Source organism: Equus caballus, chromosome 10 (genome assembly GCF_041296265.1).
Source record: "Equus caballus isolate H_3958 breed thoroughbred chromosome 10, TB-T2T, whole genome shotgun sequence".
Taxonomy (NCBI): Eukaryota; Metazoa; Chordata; class Mammalia; order Perissodactyla; family Equidae; genus Equus; species Equus caballus.
In genome coordinates, this window is record NC_091693.1 from 21,754,334 (window position 1) to 21,776,233 (window position 21,900).

Consider the following 21,900-nt stretch of genomic DNA (forward strand, 5'->3'; position numbering starts at 1 on the left):
AAGAAAAGAAACATAAAGTAATAACAATGGAAAAGGGATATAAACAGTCATACATAGAATGGCAGAACAGAATAGAATGGAAAATATTAATGACTCTGAAACCTATAAAAAAATAAAATGCTCACCTTCAGGCCTAACTAGAGAAATGCAAGCTCAAACGATGGTGGGGTACATTTTTCGCCGGCAAGATTGGATAGATGAAAATCATTGCTAATGCCCTCTGCTGTTGAGGCTGGAACGAAGCAGAGACCTAACACATTGCAGGAGGTGGGGATGCAAACTGGTACAACCTCTTGGCATATCTACCCAAATTGGTCATGCGTGTGCCCTCTGGCTGAGGAACTCAAATTCATACAGACAGCTTAGCACACTTATAAAACATATATACAACATTATTCCTTGCAGCAATTTATAGGTAGCAAAAGTTTTTTCCATTAGTATACAATTGTTGAAAAACCTTATGACACATATACGCAATGGAATACTTGACAATTGTAATAAAGTTTGAAGTTTTTTTATTGTCTGATGTGAGAGGATCTCTAAGAATTATTGTTAATTAAGAAAAAAGATTCAGAACAATGTATATAGGGTGCTTTGTGTGTAAAAAAGAAGGTTCACACAGAATCTTTATCTATATCTACATGAAAATATACGGATATTTTTATATATGCATAAGGCATCTCTGAGTGAACACAGAAAGAGTTTACAATGGATGCCTCCAGTGAAGGAAACTAGGAATCTAGGGGGACTGAGATGGGAGAGGTACATTCTATCACATGCTCTTTTGAACCTTTTGAATATGAGACTGTGCAAAATAAATTGCCTGGGGGAAATACTTAAATGAAAAGTATTGAAAAGTAGACAGGTGAGGCTGGGTGGAGAGGTAGGATCTTGAGGGGGGTCTTCAAAGGCACCATCCCATGCTTGGATCTGGCTCTTGGGAAGGGAGCTGGGAAGGTCAAGAGGAAGTCAGCCGCCAAAACAAAAGATCCCTCCAAGAGGTCCAGGCAAGTGAGGATGGAAAGTCTCCACAAGATTTGACAAGAAGAAGGTCTGTTTTTGTGGTTGTGAGTGTGGGGGCTGATCACGGGGGACAGAAGAGTTAGGGGGCCTTTGAGTGCCTACAGTCCACATGTCTGACCTCAGCCTGCTATGCTTCAACCTCCAAGACTTTTAGACTTTGTTCTGAGGTGCTGTAGACACCTCCTTCCCTCCATCACAGCCTTGGACATGAGATATTCTCTCCAATCTTTATTATTCTCACAGAAGACACTGATGGTCAGGTTCTGGGGGCGATCTGAATTCAGAAGACAAATGTTCCTCTTCAGTTTTGAGGTTAGCTTCAGTTTTAGCATCCTCTTGTTCCCCCTCCCCTGCCCAGAACCCAGGACCCAGTTCCAAGTACCCCAGGCCCTGACTCTCTTCCCGCAGCCGCTCCCTGCAATCACCCAGAAGTCCTGGCTTGGCACTCACATGAGACATTGAGCTTGATGGTCATCTCTGTAGTCACATTGATGCTGTGGTTCCGGAGCCGTGGGACAATGGTGACCTCTGAGAGGTTAGCTGGGGTGTCCCATATGCAGGAGAAGACGGTGGGCCTCCTCCAACTACAGACTGCCGGCATGGAGCAGACCAGGCTTCCAGGATGGCCAGACTCCAGAGCTGCTGGAACTTGGATGTCGGGTGTCTGGATGAAGGGTGGGAAGGATAGAGGAAGAAACCTGAGACACAGAGAGGGGACTCCAAGGTGTGAATATGGAAATAGCCTCTGCTCCAGCCCCAGAGATGTGTCTCCTCTGAGCTCCCAGGCACACCTCATGCTGATCCTCACCCCCATACTAGGAGTAGGGGTCCATTTCCACCTGTCACATTCAGAGAGAGTGTCTTATACTTCAAACTGAACTTCATGGCAGATCCCTCTCTCCAATCAAAATGAGTACAACCCACCATCTTTCTTCCTGGCATCTCTCATTCTCAGGGAGCAGCTCTTGGTCTGGGAAATGGAAGGAAATGGAAGCAGCCCAGGGTCCTCTCTTGCAGCTTCTGGCTCAGTTTGTTTGTGGCCACTGGAGGATCCTGGTGTATGTCGGCCCCTTCCAGGAACCAGAAGATGTGTGAGTCCGAGTGATTCCATCCATCAGGGAGGTTGGAGAAGGCACAGAGTACCAGGACCCACAATCCCCCCTGCACCGTTACCAGCCCTGGTATCTGCAGCCCATCCTCTTGCACGCTCCTCCGGGAACACGGGGACACTGTAGAGAGCATGACATTTAAGTCTCTGACATTTAGCTCCCGCTGCCCCCCACCCTCCTCTGCTCCAGTCCACTCACCCCCAACCCCATTGAAGAAATAGCAGTGGTAGCATGGGGGACATCTCTCAGACTGGAGGGCCTACTCAGAGTCCCTTGATGCCATCTGATTAGCTCTACCCAGCAGACATCTCACATTGTCACTGGCCAGTTACCCCCGAGGAACTCAAGAGTGTGTTTGGAAGCATTTAACAGTCTTTCCAAATTGTTTTTTTTCCCTTTTGTTATGTTAAGGGAATGCAATCACTAACTATCCTGAACCCCACCTAGCCTCACCACAAGAGCTATGCCTATGACCTTTGCCTTATTGTTAATGCTAAGATCTCTCCAGGAGGAGCTTAGGCCTTGTTACAGCCACCTGCAGTGTATGTGGAAGCATATTTTCCAGCTGAGCCTGTGCAAGCAAATCCCCCACCTCTCCCTTTTGCATATCCATTCCCCATCCGAAATAAAAGGTCCCTGCTTCCCTATGTTCAGGGAGCCATGGCTCCAGAAATAATTCCTCATGGTCTCCTATTTGCCGCAAATATACCCTACTTTGTGAGACAGCTACTTCTGGTGGAGAGTCTGATTTAACTCACCAGGAGGGAACCCCACTTTGTTTTCAGTAACAGCATCTGCTTCTGGGTTTTGCCTCAAGCTCTCTCCAAAGCAACCCCCAAACCACTGCCGAGGAGGTAAAGGGGAAGCCCAATTCACCCCAGGGACACTTCAGAAGGAGCCTTCCTTCCTTTCACTTCCCCACTCAGACCCCACCTTCTGCCCCTGGAGACCCTTCTCCACCTTCCCTCAGGAGAGCCAGGAATTTGGGTCATTCTCCCACAATGCAGGGAAGGAGGAGCCGGAAGCTAGGACCCAACTGGGACCAAATCCTCCCACCCCACACTCATCCTCAGCCCAGGTCTGGGCACATAGAAAGCCTGGTGAAGTGCTGGCCAAGCTCTTCAACACCTCTGAGAGGGAAGGCCCAAGGGTGGAGGCTGGGACTGAAGCCTGGGATGCAGCCCCAGGCTGGGGTGGGATGTTTGTGGCTTTCCTTGTGCCTGTTTGGGTTCAAGGAGGAGCCTGGACCTGCCTCATGGACACTTCTTCGGTTTCCCCACAAGCTCTACCTTTGTACTGTGGCTTGCTTCTCCAAACTTCTCTTCTGCCTGCCCCTCAGCTCTCTTCTTTCTCAGGCTTTAGAGCTGCGTGGGCTCTTGCAGCAGGTCCTGAAGATCTACCTGAGATGGGAACCAGCCTAATAAGACAGGGCCATCTGCAAGGCCCCAGGTCTATGAGGATAAGTCCCTAATGAGATTGGCCCTACCCAATTAGCAAGCTAGGAGAATCAGATAGAGACCACCAAGATCCACATTCCACAGCCTCTGGACTTTCCTGGGCTTACGCATGCACCCTAGCACCCAGGAGTACACTGAAGGTGACCCTAGCCCCATTACCAGACTAAAAATCACACCCAGGGGTGGAGAGCTAGCATGCTATTGATACATGTGTCACATGAGGTTGCATGTTGAACAACAGCTCAGACACAAGCACAAGCCCACCTCTACATGCCATGACAAGGCACTCCTCCCCAGCCTTTGCCTAATAAAAGCTCCACAATCCTGCTCCATAACAGGCTGGTCACCTGCCCCTTTCCTTTCCACGTAGGCTCTCTTGTGCCTCTCTTGTGCCCAAGCTAATAAACTTTTACTTTTCTGCTCCCATTTGTTGTCTTTCTTGACTTCTCTCCTGGGGGACAATAAGAACCCAACATGCCAGTAACGCACCCTTTTCACACTTAATCTGGTCCCTCACCACTCGGGACCTCATCTATTGAGCCCATAGCATCTCCCTTCCTCATCCTGCCTCCCTTGGACCCAGTAGATGCCTGGCCTGCCGAGCTGCCTGACTGAAAACCATCTGGCTATGGTTACATGAAGCCACGGAGTCCACTTCTGATGACTATATGATCTTCCTGGGCCAGGGAATGTGATGTGACTCAGGGACAGCCAGATGGAAGAGAGGCAAAGGGCAAGGAGCTTCCATGCTCTCTCCCGGTGCTCCACTCTTCCCAAATCTCCATGTGTTCATCAACTTGGAAGCTCTCCAAACTCTGTCCTTTTGGGGTTTTATGGAGGTTTCATAATGTAGGCAGGATTGATTAAATCATTGGCCATTGGCAATTGATTAAACTTCTAGCCTCTCTCCTCTCCCTGGAGGTGGAGGGGGTGTAGTGTGGGACTGAAAATTCCAACCATCTAATCACATGGCTTGTTCTCCTGGAAACCAGCCCCCATCCTTAGGTGTAATCCAAATGTCACCTTATTAATGTAACAAAAGACGCCTCAATCTCTCTCCTCACTTAGGAACTTCCAATGGTTTGGGGAGCTCTGTGCCACAAATGAGGACAAAGACCAAATATATATGTTTCTTATTATAAATCACAATATCACAAGTATCTACATCAGTCTTTCTGTCCAATGATGCGATCCTCCTACAATACAATGTGAAAATGATACAAAGAAATAGGTAAAATTGCAAATTTCCAAAGAGATGCAGGATTTCAAGAGATCAATGATAAAAATGATGTTTGAAAAACGAGTCAAAACCATGGATTTGGGAGGATCCAGAAGAGTTAGACCCATTACCCCTAGAAGAAAATCAACAAGAACAATGACATGATTCAAAAGTGTTGACGAAAATAATCCATAACCAATCTATAAATGAAAATTTGGGTGAGTTTATTCTGAGCTGAAATCTGAGGATTATAACCCGGGATAGTCTTTCTACAAAGGAACAAAGCACTCCAAAGAGGTGGGGGTACACAGGGTGGTTATAAACCCCCAAAGAGTATGTTTCACATATGATTGAAATGTCCCTTTTACAATAGTCACGAGGCTGCTCTGTCAGCACAGTGATTGATGGAAACAGCAGATAGGTCTGCTGTCTCGGTGAACCCCACAAGGTGGCAGGTCTGTTGCCTCGAGCTGGGCCGTCACAGATGAGCACTGCAATCAGTTCCCAACCTAAGGAAAGATGCTTAATCTTTAAAGAGATGCCAACTTTGGGAGGGAGAGGGAAGTTGCACCTTTATCTCAAAATGTCTAAGCAGATATACAATGCATGCTCAATGGCCACAGTCAGGCCCTTTTGGAAAAAACAAAGTCAGGCGATATCATAGGAAACCTAATAAATATTTGTTGAATGAATGATATAGAATAAATTTTTTTTAAGATTTTATTTTTCCTTTTTCTCACCAAAGCCCCCCAGTACGTAGTTGTGTATTTTGAGTTGTGGATCCTTCCAGTTGTGGCATGTGGGATGCCACCTCAGCTTGCCTGATGAGCGGTGCCACGTCCACGCCCAGGATCCGAACAGAGAAACCCTAGGCCACCCAAGCAGAGAGCGGGAACTCAACCACTCGGCCACGGGCGGGCCCGCGAAATGGAATATTATTTTTCTCGTATAAAGCTCATTCTTATTATGTGCCAGCACTATTTTAGCCATTTTGCATATGATAATTTATTTAATTATTTAATCCTTACAACCTTAGGAAACAGGAAATTGAATTACAGTGAGGGTAACTAACTTGCCCGAACTTGAACTTCAAACCCAGGCAGTCCAACTCCAGAATCTTTGCACTAAGTTATTATAACAACTGCAGTAAATGGCTGCAGAAGTAACGAATAAATGATCAGACAATGGAGAAGGGGGGGAAAGAGAGAAACAGAATGAGGGAGAGAAACTACTTCTGAATACTAGGTCCACCTTTTGTCTCTCCTTTTCTTCGTCTCCACCTTTTTCTTCTCCCCTCACCTGAGTGCACTGGAGAGTGGCTCCTCCCTATCAGTCCTGAAGGCCAATCCCTGAGTCTGATCTGTGTGATTGACAGCAACCCTCCGGCAGGCTGAACGGGACACTGGAGAGCCAAGCCACGAGCCTCTTCCAGTCCTCAGAGCCTGGGGTCGTGGAGCTGACCCCAAAGGAGTCTGGTGACGGAGGGCAGTTCGTCTACTCGGCTCCGCACCCTTTGGCCTCCTAACACGTCTGCATTAGCCTCTCTGTGCAGAGTGACTCTTGGGAGGGAAGAGGGGGCAAGATACCTGGATTCTGAGGGTGGGGCTTTAAATCAATGTGATAATACAGAGAAAAGGTATTTTTCAGAATGTGCAGTGCCAGTTGCTCTTAGAAATATATATACACAGATATTCAATAGGTCCTCTGCCAAAGTGGGACAACCCCAAGACTTTACTCTGTGAGATTGCAAATACCTTCCCTGGCTGTACGGAATGGACATTCTTTGAAAATGACGGCCTCCATTCTTTATGGGCGCGGCCATGTCGTTCGCTTGACAGTTCCTGAAAGATTGAACCGCGCAATAGACATACGGACACTGCAAGGCGCCATGCTGACTATTGGCAGGGAGTGGCTTCAAAGCTTCTAGTGAGCATGCGCTCAGTTCAACCAGCCGAGAAAACGGGGACGACTCAACCTGAGCCGGAAGTGGCCCAGAGCCGTCATTTCCGCTTATGTTGTCAGCTGTTTCTAACCCGTCTGTCGCATGCGGGACCCTGAGGTGATTTCGGATGTTAGCAGTGGGATTCTGTGGGGTCAGTGAGGCGACATCGGCTTGGTGTGAGTGATGAGGCGGGGCGATCTGTGGGGTGAGCCGGGTTTTCTAATTTAAGTTGGATGATTGGCTCTTTGCGTGTTTTTTGTGTGTATATAACTATTTTTGTAACTTACACTGCAAGTGTACTTTAATACCAGATTTTATGTTGTTGGCCCATGAAACTTGCTCATTGGAGTACAGTGAGCATGCGTCTTAACAGGGCGTTAGTGGATGGTCCTGGGGGACATTTGGGGGAAGTGACCCACTGCTTGGGGACTGTTGGAGGCAGTGATTGATTAGGAGCAGGAGCTTCTGGGACTGAGGACTTTGAGGGTCACATTGTAACTCTGGGGAGCATGATTGGGGGCCTATAGAAATCAGTGGGGTGCTGAGGGTGGTGTATGGGAGCCTGCTGACTGGAGGCCCAGGGGGTCAGTGATGGGGGTTTGCGAGGCCTCTCCTTGGGGCCCTGTGGACGTGGTGAGAGGCAGTGATTGGCAGTTGAGCAGATCCACGATGGTTTCCTATTGAGGTGTGCTATTTGGAACCTCTTCTGGGGGATTATTTGGGGTCTTGTGGCAATCACAGCCCCTGGGGAACATTTACTGGCATGCAGCGTTGGAATAATTTCAGGAGTCTGGCCACATCAGTGACCGGCAGGCATTTCGTGACCTTGTGGCAGACCTGAGGTCCACTCTTTGGGGATTTCGGGAGGTCAGTGTGGTCATAACTGCATTTGGGGGTGGCTGGCGTGGGGCGGGGCAACTCAGGGACAGGGAAAAAACAGTAAGTGACTGGGGATCCTGGCGCATGTCTGCAGGTTTTCTGGGTCAAGGTGGGGGGTGAGTACACTGAACTTAAGTTTCATCTTTGTCGGAAAAGGCTGGGCTGTCTAGGTGGTTATGGATGGGCACTGAAATGTCCAGAGGCTTGGATTAGGTGCACCAGACATGGCCGACTTGAAGCCTCAGCTCTCTGAAGGCAACAGGAAACAGAAATGGGTGTTTCTGGAAGCTGACCGCGTAGGGGACCACAGGGCCTGTGGTGACAGTGTGCAGTTTAGAGTGAGGCAGACGTGGGACTGATTTCTTGTTCTTCTCTTTGCAGACTGAGTGACCTTAAGGCAGATTATGTAACAGCACTCAGCCTCAGTTTCCTCAAAATGGGTATAATAACGATCATGATACTTAGCTGACAGGGCTGTGTGAAAAGGAAACAAGGTACCTGATACCTGACTCTGCAACTTGCTGATTTTTGTTCATTATTTAACCACAGGCCAGGCAGGTGCTGAGGGCTTCACAAGCTGCATCTTTTGGATGTTTCCCAATGTCTGTGATAAATATGTGTATCCTCATTTTGGAAACTGCAACTAAAGTGGTATCTCCAGTTAAAAGGTGGCAGAGCTGCGATGAAAGCTTTTAAGTTTACTCCAAATCTCTTGGTCTTTTTTGTAACCCTAAGAACGAGAGTTAGATTTTTCTGAGCTTTGTCTACTCTCAGTGTCTAGCACAGTAGCCCTCACCTAAGGGCCCCCAGAAATTCATGTGGAGTGAATGTTGGATGAGTGACCATGTGGTCGTTGCCTTTCCAGGGCTTCCTGGTGTCTCTGCAGAGCCCCTGGGTCAGGCCACATCACTGAGGCCACAGGATCTCCCTTCACAGCCCAACCTTACTTCCCCCAGCAGATCTCATTGGAGCCTACAGATGCCTACCCAGTTTTGGGCTCCTGGGAAAAGTGGAGTTGTCAGCAAGAGAGACCGAGAGGTGAAGTCCAGAGGGGACATGTCTGCTGGTGTGAATTTGCCCCCGAGGCCCCAGGTCCTGGGTCCAGCGGAGCAGGATAGATCCTGTGAGGTAAGCAGGAGCCCCAGGCACAGTTCTCCAGAACTCTAGGGCAGGAGATTCCGGACTCCCTGTGCCCGAGGCAATCCAGGTCCTCCTGCTGAGAGCTGACCACACGGGGCTGGTGTCCCCTCAACATGGCTCTGATATAGGGGACTCTGAACTGGCCGATGAAGAAGGCTGTCTTGGAGAAGAGGGTTGGTCCTGGGGCAAAGGAAGAAGAAAAGGTCACCCCTAGTCTGGGTGGGACGCCCTCGGCACAGCAGGGAAATGCTGACTCCTTCCTGCTCAGCACAGGCTAAGACCCTTCATCCACCGCTGGGTCCTGGCATATTCTCCGCTGGTCCCCGCCTGACTCCTCACCTGCTCTTGGGGTTGGCTTGGTTCCCCTTTGTCCTAGTTTATAGAGTCATGGGATACTAGAGCAAGAACTGGCTCCTAAGGACCACGTGGTTTTTCCTGTGTTTAAAGATGATAAAAACGCCAGAGAATAGTGTTTCCAAATCGCCCACAGATATTAATATTTGATATTTAGGAATGAGAAAGCAGGATTCTTGAGTATACTAAAGATTTCCTGAAAGTCCAAGTTATTCGGTGTATTTCATGGCACTCTCTGTGTTTTCAAATAATGAGTGGCCATGATAATAAACAGTGCATCATTATCATGTGATAGATTTATACTCAAAGTTACAGAGATTTTCTGTTTAAAAAAAGGTATAATAAATGCATGGCTTATTACCATTCAACCAATATATTGTGAGAAGGTTATATATTTCAATAATGTTTAAAAATCATCTCAACCTGATGGAAACATTTTATAATAGAAAACATTAAAAGAAAGGAACATTGACACTATCATAATAAATGCCTAATAAAAATCACTTAAAAGTTGAAAGATAATGCCCCAAATATTTAATATTTAAAAGTAATTCTTAAAATTAAAACACGAATTAAAAAAAATTGTCTAGATCATTGTTTAGTGACTGCTAGTTTGCTGGGACTGCCATAACAAAGTACCAAAGACTGGGGGGCTTGAACAACAGAAATTTATTTTCTCACAGTTCTGGAGGCTGGAAGTCTATAAGATCAAGGTGTCGCCAAGTTGGTTCCTTCTGAGGTCTCTCTCCTTGGCTTGAATTGTAGGATATCCAGCTGAGTCTGGAGAATTGCTTGGTGTGGGGGAACCCCCCTCACACACACAGAATTGGGTTCAGGATCCCAAAAGAATTACTTCTCACATTCTCAGGTTTAGATTTAGCCCTCTTTCATATAGTCGCACCTCCAGCACTCACCTGCATGCTTCTCATACTTACCCTTCCAAGAGATGTTTCAAGTTTTTATCAGATCAGCGTTCTCTGTTGTAAAGGAAAATCTCCCTTCTCATACAGAACACTGCATTTCTGACAATTCTGGTCACCAAATGTGGGGATTTTTCCCACACCAAGCAATTCTCTGTGACACCAGCTGAGTGTCCTACAATTTAACTCAATTCTGGCCCTATCTACCCATAGATAGTGTCAGATCCCCCAGGTTAAGGACTCAGTCCCACAAGATTGCCTCCATTCCCGCGACCCCCGACCCCCACTTCAGATGCCAATCGCAACTCCAGGTTGTCACCTGTGCTTCTGACCAGTCGGCTATAAAATCAGGTTCCCACAGCCCTCTCCTTGGGTTTGATTAATTTGCTAGAGTGTGTCAATGAATAAGAGGCATAAACTGCAAAAGCAGCAAAAAATTTATTTGGGGTTTCAAGAATTGCAATTTGGGAGACACAGATTCGAGAAACTCGTGTGCTCAGAGGAAGACAAAGGAGATGGGTTTATAAAGACAAAAAGAGAAATCACACAGGTTGTCCTGCAAGATTTGAGATCAGTGCTGGCAACAACTGTTACTTCTTGGCCACACGCGATTGGTCGCTAAGGCCATCTCTAAGGCAGAAAGCTCTTATCTATGGGAGTAAGCATATTTCTTCGAAGAAGGTCAGGATGACAGCAGTGAAGCGCAGTTCAGAGATTCCATTCCATCTGAGTAGAGATGTGCATAAGCCTCACTTCCCCATGGCCTCCCTGCTCCATTTTTACAAGCCTGACATATGTTACTCCATTTTGTTATTATCCTGTAGAAGCGGTTTATACAAATCAGGAAACCCATTTACTCACTAGATTACTGCTTTATTACAAAGGACATTAACAGATAAAAATCAACAGCCAGAAGAGATACATAGGGCAAGATCCCGAACAAAGGAGCTTCTGTCATGGTGGAGTTGGAGGCCTGGCATGGTGGCACGTGGAAGTGATCTGGGTCACCAACCTGGAAGCTCTCCAAACTTTGTCCTTTGGAGTTTTTATGAAGGCTTCACTATACAGACAAATTAATTAGGTCATTGGGCACTGCCCACTAATTCAACCTCCAGCCTCTCCCCCCTCCCCCCTCCCCGGAGGTCAGGGTTGAGACTGAAATGCAGCCCTCTAATCACATGCTTGGTTCCCCTGGCAACCAGCCCCCACCTTTGGGTGGGTCTGAAAGTCACCTTATTAACATAACAAGAAACACCTTTATTCCTCATCACTTAGGAAATAACAAGGGTTTTAGGAGTTATGTGCTAGAAACAAGGACAAAGACCAAATATATATTTATTATAAGTCACAATATCACTGGTATATAATAGATGGCAGGATATTTCTATAAATTTTTCTAATCCCCCAAAATATAATATGAAAGGTCGTTAGTGGGAAGCCATATGATATATCATGGTACAAAATCATTAAAAACATGGCTCTGCATGTAACTCCCTTTTTGCCAGTGATGTCTGATTCACATTGAGCTGGGGTATGTTGTTAACAGGGATCAGTGTCCTTCGAGGACGTGACCATGGACTTCAGCAGGGAGGAGTGGCAGCAACTGGACCCTGCCCAGAGACGCCTGTACCAGGATGTGATGCTGGAGATCTACAGCCACCTCTTCTCCGTGGGTGAGCACCCCTGACCTGGGAATCTTGAATGGGCCTTGCTGAGATTTCCTTCCTTGTGGAATGCAGTGGGACATCTGAAGTGTGTGATCAGGTTGCCTTTGGTTTGTCCCAGATTGTTCATTCCTCTTGGGCACGCCAGATTGTTCATTCCTCTTGGGCACGTTTGAGGATTACTCTGTTCCTAGTGAAAGATGTTGACTTTTCTGATGAACCAATGCAAAGTTTCAATGACCCAAGACCACAGTGTCGACTGAAATAGAGTCTAGGTGATATTAGTGAAGGAGTTTATTCAATAATCAGCATGAGGAGTTCGAACCCCAGGAAAACAGTTCAACACAGGGCTCTGATGGAAGTGCTCCGAGGTGTACACGTGAATTTAAGTGCAGCTTATATCTCTTTCACAAACTGCGATCCTGGCTCAACACAAGGTTGACATGAGAGAAGCCATATTGTAGAAAGGAAACCATTTTGTAACTTTAAATGACCTCTGAGTAACTAGTCCAGACATGCTCTGTTGATTTTGTGGCCCCTCCCAGCTGCTTTAAGATGATAACTTTGTTCTTTTGAGTTCCTTAAGAATGTGATGACCCCTGGGCAGAGAGCCTGTGCTCATAGCCATCATCAGTGACCACTGAAAGATCAGGGTATAGGGCATTTGTCCAGTCTCATGCATATCCAGTAAAACAAAGGACTATCAGAAACTGAGACCAGATGTCTGCCCCCACCCGGAGACCACCCGCCTCCCCCACCTGGAGACTGGCCTCCTATATAACTGGCCTGTAGTCTGTTCTGTGAGATGGGTCTTTCGGACACGAGTCAGCCATCTTCCCTCTTGCTAGCAAGCTATAATAAAGTCCTTTCTCTCCACCCACCTTGCCTTCTGACTATTGGCACGTCTCGCGGTGAGCAGAGGACCCCCTTTGGGCGGTAACAAGTGTACGTGCAGGGAAGAGGAAAAGAAAAAAACAACTAGATTTAAACACAAAGGGGGATAGAGTACATCTGGGTTTTTCTCTAGGTTATACATTGAAGGCAACATAAATAAGAATTTCTTGGTCATGCCTCAAACAAGTTCAGAGATGCTGACGTTAGTCTTCTGTGTGTGGAGGGGAGGCAAGGACCAGGGTCCTTAGTTAGTCCCTTAATCTCTAAGAAATGTATCTGGGAAACGTGAGAGCAAGGTACCCCTTTATCTCTTCCTGTTGTACATCTGTCCAGCTGACATCTTCAGTCATGAGATGAGGGCTTGCAAGATCATGTGACACAGGCTGAAGCTGGCCTGCATGGCTGCTTCACAGCACAGCGTGGATTTTATGGTACTGACTGACAGCCTATGCAGTTTGCTTGCTAGGTTTGCCTGTTAGACCAGGAAGAGGGGTCCCAAAAATCTGTCCACAACATCCAAATCCAGTGTCCTTTCTCATTAACAGGGTATCACATTCCCATCCCAGAGATCATTTTCAGGATGGAAAAAGGAAAGGAGCCATGGATAGGGAAGGCCAAACTCCTCCCCCATCAGCGGTGTCAAGGTGAGTGACTAACCTTGGAAGACATGGATACTTGGGTGTGGGGAGAGCATTGTTCAACCTACTACACTCATCCATTCCCATGGTAGACATTTAGGGTGCCTCCTCCCAGTTTCTACAACTAACGCTTCGTACATTATCTTGTAAATAATGTGTAAGAATTTTCAGAGGTGCATACTCGGGGGTGGGATCACTGGACGCAAGTGTACTTAATTTGACTAGGTAAGCCATATTGCTCCTCAGTTGGGCTGTATAATCTCCACTCCCACGTGGGAATGCATACGGATCTGCTCTTGCACATCTGGCTTGCCAACACTTAGCATTTACCAATTTCTCATTTATGGCCATGTCTGTTTCATGTTATAATTTTTCTTGTAACTATGTTGTTAGAGGATCTCATCCTATCTCTTATCTGCTTGGGTTTTCCATGTGTACATTGCCTTTGTCATATTGTTTTCCCTTTGTGTCCATGGACTTTCCTCAAGGCCTTTTTTCCTTTTTATTTATCCCCTGAATTCAGTGATCTTTCTTTTCTGTGCTGGGTCTTCTTTTTTCTTTTTCTCCTGATTGGGATGTCTCCAGCTTGGGGGGTCTGTAGTTCCTCTGGTCATCCCTTCAGATAGGAATCGCTTTAAAGGGCTTTTCTATTCTGAACACTTAGGCCTCATACATTTTTCTGATGATCCTTACATGAGCCCCTCCAGTCCTCGTGCCTAAACTGTATTCTGTTACCTTGTTTAGCTACATGGTGGACAGTTCCCATGAGATGACTCACTTCGTTTTGGGAGATCAGAAATTGGAATCATCACACAAATCGGAAATTCTTCTCACTTTATACATTTTGTCAGAATCCTCTGTTTCTAAGCTCTTCCATCTCAGTCTTGTAATTTATTTTAGAAATTCTACCATTTTTCTTTTTGCACATACCATTTAGTTGACCGTTTTTCTTAATCCCAGTGCTGTCATCCTAAGCCAGCTCCCTATTTTCTCATGCTTGAGTTATTTTGTTCCTAATGGGATTTATGGATTTTACTCGTTTATGAGTTCAGTCAAGACGCTATGGACAGATTTTATTACCACAAAGATTGATGTTCCTTTTTTTCTCAGTAGATTTTGATGCAAAAATAGTTATTTCCTACTATGTCAGATTAACAAACACTTTTCAGTTACATTATATCACGGCCACATATTTCCAATTTAAAAATGCACCTGAATAGTTCCATCACTCATTCTCTACTTCATTGTTTCATATATTTTTAAATATCTGCTATATAGACATTATGTACATAATATATATTCACCATAGGATGGTCTGCTCTGCATATGTTCAGTTGATTACGTTCTAGTCTCCCTACTCTGTTTTCATTATGTCAGTGTTAAACATGAGGAAACCATTCAGGATATAGAAATTATTGAATTTCTGAAGATAGGCAGAAAATAATATTTTGCTCTATGTTTAGAAGGATATTTTAAATATCTGCTGAGATTCAAAGCAACAGAGATTGTAATTGGATAGAGTGGATAATGACATGAGACGTTAACATCAGCCTCTTGTGTTAATCATGTCTATTTACTGAAACGCTACTCAAAAAATAAGTATCAAAATGGGGGACACACAGAGAGTGACTGCTTTTAAAGGTCAGAGAAAACGGTGTCACCCTAGAGGTGGCATGACGTTGGGAGGTAGTTTTAAGGGCACAGTACTCATAACTGCTCCATGAAGCAATTTTGAATTGGAACAAAGGAAAAGCAAAGCAGTCTTAATGGGGATAGAAGACATGAGTATTTGCTGGGATTTGGGATATTAAACTTTTTTTGAAGCAACATTGTCAAGCTGTGTTGGAGAGTTATGGATAAGCTTTTCAGCACAGTTCTGATATTTTATATTGAACATTTGTGGCAGTGATTTGAATATCATCAGGTTTAGCAAGAGTTTTATGATCTATGGGCCAGCCCCATGGCCAAGTGGTTAAAGTTCTGCATGCTCTACTTCAGCGGCCCAGGTTCACGGGTTCAGATCCGGGGCACGGACGTACTCTTCTTGTCAGCCATGCTGTGGCAGCATCTCACATAGAAAATACAGGAAGATTGGCACAGATGTTAGCTCAGGGCTAATCTTCCTCAAGCAAAAAGAAGAGGAAGATTGGCAACGGATGTTAGTTCAGGGCTAATCTTCCTCAAGCAAAAAGAAGAGGAAGATTTGGCAATGGATGTTAGTTCAGGGTGAATCTTTCTCACAAGGAAAACAAAAGAGAGTTTTGTGATCTAAATGAAGTGAAAAGTTAAAAATGGTCCAAGTCTATGCCTGGGAACCCAGAGTATAAGATCCTCAGAATAAATGAAAGCCAATGTTTGGGTGAAACTGCTATATAAGAGTGAAAAATGAAACAAAAAAACAAATATCCAATTAAAAAACAGGTAAAGGACTTGAATAGCCATTTCTCCCAAGATGATAAGCAAATGGCCAACAATCATATGAAAAGGTGCTCAACATTGCTAATCATTAGGGAAACGTAAATCAAAACCACACTGTGATATCACCTCACACCCATTAGAAGGGCTACTGTTAAAAAAACAGAAAATAAGTGTTGGCAAGGATGTGGAGAAGTTGGCACCTCTGTGCACTATTGGTGGGAGTGTAAAATGGTGCATCCACTGTGGAAAATGGCATGGCAATTCCACAAAAAATTAAATACAGAATTACCATATGACCCAGTGATTCTGCTTCTGGGCATATATATCCAGAAGAATTGAAAGCAGGATCTTGAAGAGGTATTTGCATACTCATGTTCATAGCAGCACTATTCACAATAGCCAAGAAGTGGAAGCAACCCAGTAGTCCATGGATGGATGAATGGATAAACAAAATGGGATATCTACCTACTATGTAACATTATTCAGCTTTAAAAAGGAAGGAAATTCTGACACATGCTACAACATGGATGATCCTTAAGGACATTACGATAAGTGAAATAAGCCAGTCACAAGAAGATAAATACCATATGATTCCATTTATATGAGGTATGTAGAGTAGCCCTAGTCATAGAAACAGAAAGTAGAATGGTGGTTGCCTGAGGGGGAGGGGGAGGGGGAAATGAGGAGTTGAATGGGGACAGAGTTTCAGTTTTGCAAGATAGAAAAGTTGTGGAGGCTGGTTGCACAACAATGTGAATGTCTTTACGCTGCTGAGCTTCAGACTTAGACATGGTTAAGATGGTAAATTTTATATTTTGCGTTTCTTACCACAACAAAAAAAAGTTAATGACAAAAATAAAAGGCATTCTCATATTTTTTTTAAAAAGTGAAAGATTTATGAGGTTTTTGGACAGGACAAGGGTCTGGGATAAAGTTTATCCAAGTGACTGAAAGACAAAAGAAACAAGATGTGATGGTCTTATCATACTCAGTACGTAAACGTCTGGTAGGATAAAGTAATAGTAAAATTTGGTCACTCTATTTTTCTTCTTTTTTTTTTTTTGAGAATCTGCTATGTCTTGTGTTCTATACTACTAAATTGGATGATCAGTGACTCCTATTCTTGGTACAAAATGGGTATATTGGGTAGCATAAAGCTGAAAGTTATAACAAAGAGACCAAGGTTCACTATAATAATTTCTAGAATAATTTCTCTCCTATAAAGCAGTTCATAAAAGCAGGTCACGGGGCCGGCCCCGTGGCCGAGTGGTTAAGTTTGCGCGCTCTGCTTTGGCAGCCCAGGGTTTCACCAGTTCGGATCCTGGGCGTGGACATGGTACCACTTATCAGGTCACGCTGAGGCGGCGTCCCACATGCCACAGCTAGAAGGACCCACAACTAAAAATATACAACTATCTGCTGGGGGCATTTGGGGGGGGGGGGGAAAGACAGATTGGCAACAGTTGTTAGCTCAGGTGCCAATCTTTAAAAAAAAAAAAAAGCAGGTCATCAGGAAGCCTTAACTTCTTGTATTCTTCAGGTGTCTTAAGTTTTTCCCTTGTCATTGTTGCACCATCCTTTATGATACTGTCGATCTGCGTGATTGAATGTGCATTGCATTCAAAGCCAGGTTCTACTAGGCAGAAAGCGACAGAGAGTATTGAGAAGCTGTGATCTTACTGCCCTGGCCTAGAAGTGGTGCATAATGTTGTGTGTACATTCCATCAGCAAAAACACAGTCTCACTGACACATGTCAATGCAAAGGAAATCAGGAACTGTTAACGGAGCTTGGCAGCCATGTACCAGCCACATTTAACTTCTGTGGACGAGGGTAAAACAGATTCTGGGGGACAGCTTGCTTGTCCATTCTTCCAGTGTACCTTTCTTGGGTTGTGCCTATATTTCCAGGTTCAAGAAAACAAATTTCAGCTTCGTGGAGAGTTGAGAGTTTGGGCATAGGTATTCTTTCACTGCTTGGCCATATTGGGATTGATGTTTCAATAGTTTTCCAGAGGATATATGTGGCTAATGGATTTCATATTGTTTTTAACAAGTGAGAGGAAGCTGGGAGATTAGTGACAACTTAGATCTGCAAGCTAATGAAGACCTATACTCTGAGCCCCCTCCTTCAAGCTTGCCCCGTAAACATTCTTGCCTGTTTTATCCTGAAGTCATCCTACTAAGTCAGTAGGTATCAGTGGGTATCTAGATCAGGTTGCCTTTGTTTAAATCTAATTTTCCCACAGGTCAACAAAGTGATTTTGGCCAGTTCCAGGCATACCTCAGAGATACTGTGGGTTCAGTTCCAGACTGCCCCGCTAAAACAAACATCACAATAAAGCAAGTCACACGAGTTTTTTGATTTCCCAGTGCATATAAAAGTTAAGTTTACACTATACTGTAGTCTGTTAAGTGTACATTAGCATTATGTCTAAAAGAACAATGTAGATACCTTAATCAAAAAACACTTTATTGCTAAAAAATGCTAACTATCATCTGGGCCTTCAGCAAGTCATAATCACTTTGCTGGTGGAGGGCCTTGTAAAAAACTCAGGATCTGTGAAGTGCAGTAAAGCAAAGTGGAATAAAACGAGGTATGCCTGTACTTAACCATTCTGTGCCTCCTTTTCTTCATCTTTAAAACAAGGATAATAAGTGTAGTTACCTTGTGGGGTTGTGAAGATTAAACACATTTATATGTGCATCATGTCGAATATTGTTTGGCATATGCTACCTGCTATATAGATAACTGTTTGACACATAATAAGGACTGTGTAACTGTTGCGTTATCAATGCCATTGCCGCCATTATTAGATGACTCAGCATTTTCCCTTTGTTCCGTCTCACTCTGCTCCGTATCATTTCCCCTCTATCATCCACTAACTGTTCATTGTGTCTGTTTCATCTTCTTTCTCCTTCTAGAAGGGGATTTGGGGCTTGAAACCCCACCACAGGAAACTTCTGAAAAAGCTTCATTTCACAATGATATGGCAGTTGAAGTCACAAGAGATCGTTCATGGTGTTCCATTTTAAGAGAACTGTGGAAGGACACTGACCATACAAAGAGAGATCAGCAAAATCAAAATAGACCTTCAGATCATGGGGTTTTCCCCAGTAAGAAAACACTGAAGACAGAAAAGGATTGTGAATATAAGGACCCTGGAAAAATCAGTCATGTGAGGCCCCACCATGTTTCTTCACAAAAAAGACCTCATATACGTTACTCATTTGCAAAAAGTTTGAAGCCTAACCTAGAAGGTAATCATCAGAATCAAAGCAATACCACAAAACCCCTTGATGAGATTGTTGGGTCTGGTCAGCTATTCACCCATAGCTCTTCCAATGCCAGCGGCAAGAATATTCATATAGGAGAGAACTTCTGTGAAAGTAATCAATGCACAAAAGTCCGTGGTCGTAAACAGTCACTCACACAACATCAAATTCAAGAGAAACCAGATAAATGTACTGAATGTGGGCGGGACTTTGCCCAAAAGTCACACCTCCTTGAGCAACAGAGATTCCACAGTGTAGAAAACCTCCAGGAATGCAGCAAATGTGGAAAAGCCTTCACCCCACAACCAAAACTCAATGTATGTCTGACAGATCATACAGGTCACGTACCTTACATATGTAAGGAATGCGGAAAGGTCTTTGTCCAGAAGTCAGAGTTGAGTACACACCAGAAAACTCACACCAGAAAGAAGCCCCATAAATGCCCTGAATGTGGAAAAGCCTTTTTCCAGATGTTATCTCTCTTCAGGCATCAGAGAACGCACACTAGAGAAAAACTCTACAAATGCAGTGAATGTGGGAAAGCCTTCTCCCAGAATTCAACCCTCAATATACATCAGAAAATTCATACTGGTGAGCGAGAGTATGCATGCAGTGACTGTGGAAAAGCCTTCACCCAGAAGTCGACGCTCAGCTTACACCAGAGAATCCATTCCGGGGAGAAGTCCTATGTATGTATCGAATGTGGGCAGGCCTTCATCCAGAAGGCACACTTGACTGTGCATCAAAGAAGTCACACAGGAGAGAAACCTTTTGAGTGCCACAACTGTGGGAAATCCTTCATTTCCAAGTCACAACTCGATATACATCATCGAATTCATACCGGGGAGAAACCTTATGAATGTAACAACTGTGGAAAAGCCTTCACCCAAAAGTCACACCTCAATATCCACCAGAAAATTCATACTGGGGAAAGACACCACGTGTGCAGTGCCTGTGGGAAAGCGTTTAACCAGAAGTCAATACTCAGCATGCACCAGAGAACTCACACTGGAGAGAAGCCTTACAAATGCAGCGACTGTGGGAAAGCCTTCACTTCCAAGTCACAATTCAGAGAACATCAGCGAATTCACACCGGAGAGAAGCCCTATGTATGCACCAAATGTGGGAAGGCTTTCAACGGTAGGTCAAATTTCCATAAGCATCAAATAACTCACACGAGAGAGAGAACTTATGCCTGTTACAAATGTGGGAACACCTTCCTCCAGAAATCCGAGCTGATTACACATCAGAGAACTCATATTGGAGAGAAACCTTATGAATGCCGTGACTGTGGGAAGTCCTTCAGTAAGAAACCACAACTAAGAGTGCACCAACGAATTCACACAGGAGAGAGACCCTACGCATGTTCTAAATGTGGGAAGACCTTCAACAACAGATCGAATTTTAATAAACACCAAACAACTCACACCAGAGACAAATCTTACAGAAGCAGTTATTCTGCTGAAAGGCTTTATCCAGAAATCAATTCCTAGTATGCATAAACATGTTCATAAGTGAAACAAATTCTCTGAATTTCTTGAAGAAAAAGATATCTCGTAAGAGTCAGATCTACGTGTATGATATAGAATTCATGCTTCAGAAAAACTCCAGGAACGCAGTGCATGTCACAAAGTTACACATTTTTACATGAGGCAAACTACTCAGAAAAGAAATTTTAAGAATGAGTAGAACTGTCTATATTTGTACTAGCTTTGTTAAGGATTATAAAATTACCTGGGAAAGAAACCCTGACTAATGCATTGAGAAAAGTATTTCTATAGAAAGTGGTACAAGACAGATTGTTACCAGATTATTTATAGAAAAGTTTGTAGGAAATTACGTTAATGATAACCAAAGTGCCAGCAAACTGAATGATGACCAGACAATATTGTGTATGTACATTTATATATGTATGTATATTTACCATATATACATTCATATAAATATACCATTTACCATATATACATATGTAAATATTTATATTTACCATATAAATATACATACATACATATGCTATGCCCTTAGTTCTGTAGTTTTGGCTATGGAATTCACTGCATAATAGGAGGTGTGGATAGGTTATAGATATATTTTAAAGAATCTAATGTAATTGTGTTGATCGAGTTTATTCCCTATTGAATATTTATATCCTGAGGTTGCACAGTCAATAACTACTAATTTCTTTGAATATAGACACATGAATGTACACTTTTTTTGGGTAAATACATAAATGTGATTCTATATTGTATACTGTTCTCATGGTGGAGTTTTTAAGTTTCTTTCATGAGTAGCTCAGCTGTATGCTCCCCTTTTCTTCCAGCTTCACCACCTCTGGTGAGCCTCTCCATAAATAACTGGTGTCAACCTTTTAGTATGGACTCTTTCCTATTTTTGTATAGGCTCCTAATCATATACACCACAAGTCAGCAAACTGGCCATCAACCAAATCTGGCTGGCCACGTGTTTTTTTAAATAAAGTTTTATTTGACACAGCCATATTCATTTGTTTCTGTATTGTCTGTGGCTGCTTTTGTGGCTCCATGGCAGAATTGACTAAGTGTAGCAAAGACCGTATGGCCTGCAACCCAAAAACATTTACTATCTGGCTCTTTACAGAAGTTTGCCAAAACTTGTTATCCACACACCCTAACATGCTCATAATCACATACCTATATACGAACTCTTTCCTCTTTGTTTTATAAATGTCAGATCAGATCATACACATGTGTGCATCTTGTTATTTTCACTCTACATCTGTTCAGCGGCTGCGTGGTATTCTGTTGTGTGGACATGCTGTAATTTGTTCAACCATCCTCACATTTTTTATTATTCATTCTTTTCCCTACTGTTTTTTTGCTATAAGAAAGAAGCAGAATAGCATAATCTTTAAGTGCATGGGCCCAGGAGCCAGGTTCCTATATTTGATTCTACATCACTTGGACAAGTTATTTAACTCCTCTGTCCTGGTTTTC

At 44.0% G+C, this 21,900-nt stretch overlaps 1 protein-coding gene across 10 annotated transcripts; it reads left to right on the plus strand.

The window, feature by feature from the left end:
• The first annotated feature begins 6,734 nt into the window (after nucleotides 1-6,734).
• Nucleotides 6,735-21,426, plus strand: ZNF175 (zinc finger protein 175). Of its 10 annotated transcripts, none has more exons than XM_070224822.1 (5): nucleotides 6,735-6,901; nucleotides 8,589-8,757; nucleotides 11,590-11,716; nucleotides 13,147-13,245; nucleotides 18,581-21,426. In XM_070224822.1, exons 2-5 carry the CDS (start codon nucleotides 8,608-8,610, stop codon nucleotides 20,422-20,424), a joined length of 2,220 nt encoding a protein of 739 aa, XP_070080923.1. In that variant the 5' UTR covers nucleotides 6,735-6,901; nucleotides 8,589-8,607; the 3' UTR covers nucleotides 20,425-21,426. The 10 variants fall into 10 exon arrangements, with proteins under 10 accessions (XP_070080923.1, XP_070080919.1, XP_070080920.1 ...); XM_070224818.1 differs by having other exon boundaries at nucleotides 6,769-6,867; XM_070224819.1 differs by having other exon boundaries at nucleotides 6,797-6,867; nucleotides 8,495-8,757.
• The last annotated feature ends 474 nt before the right edge of the window (nucleotides 21,427-21,900 follow it).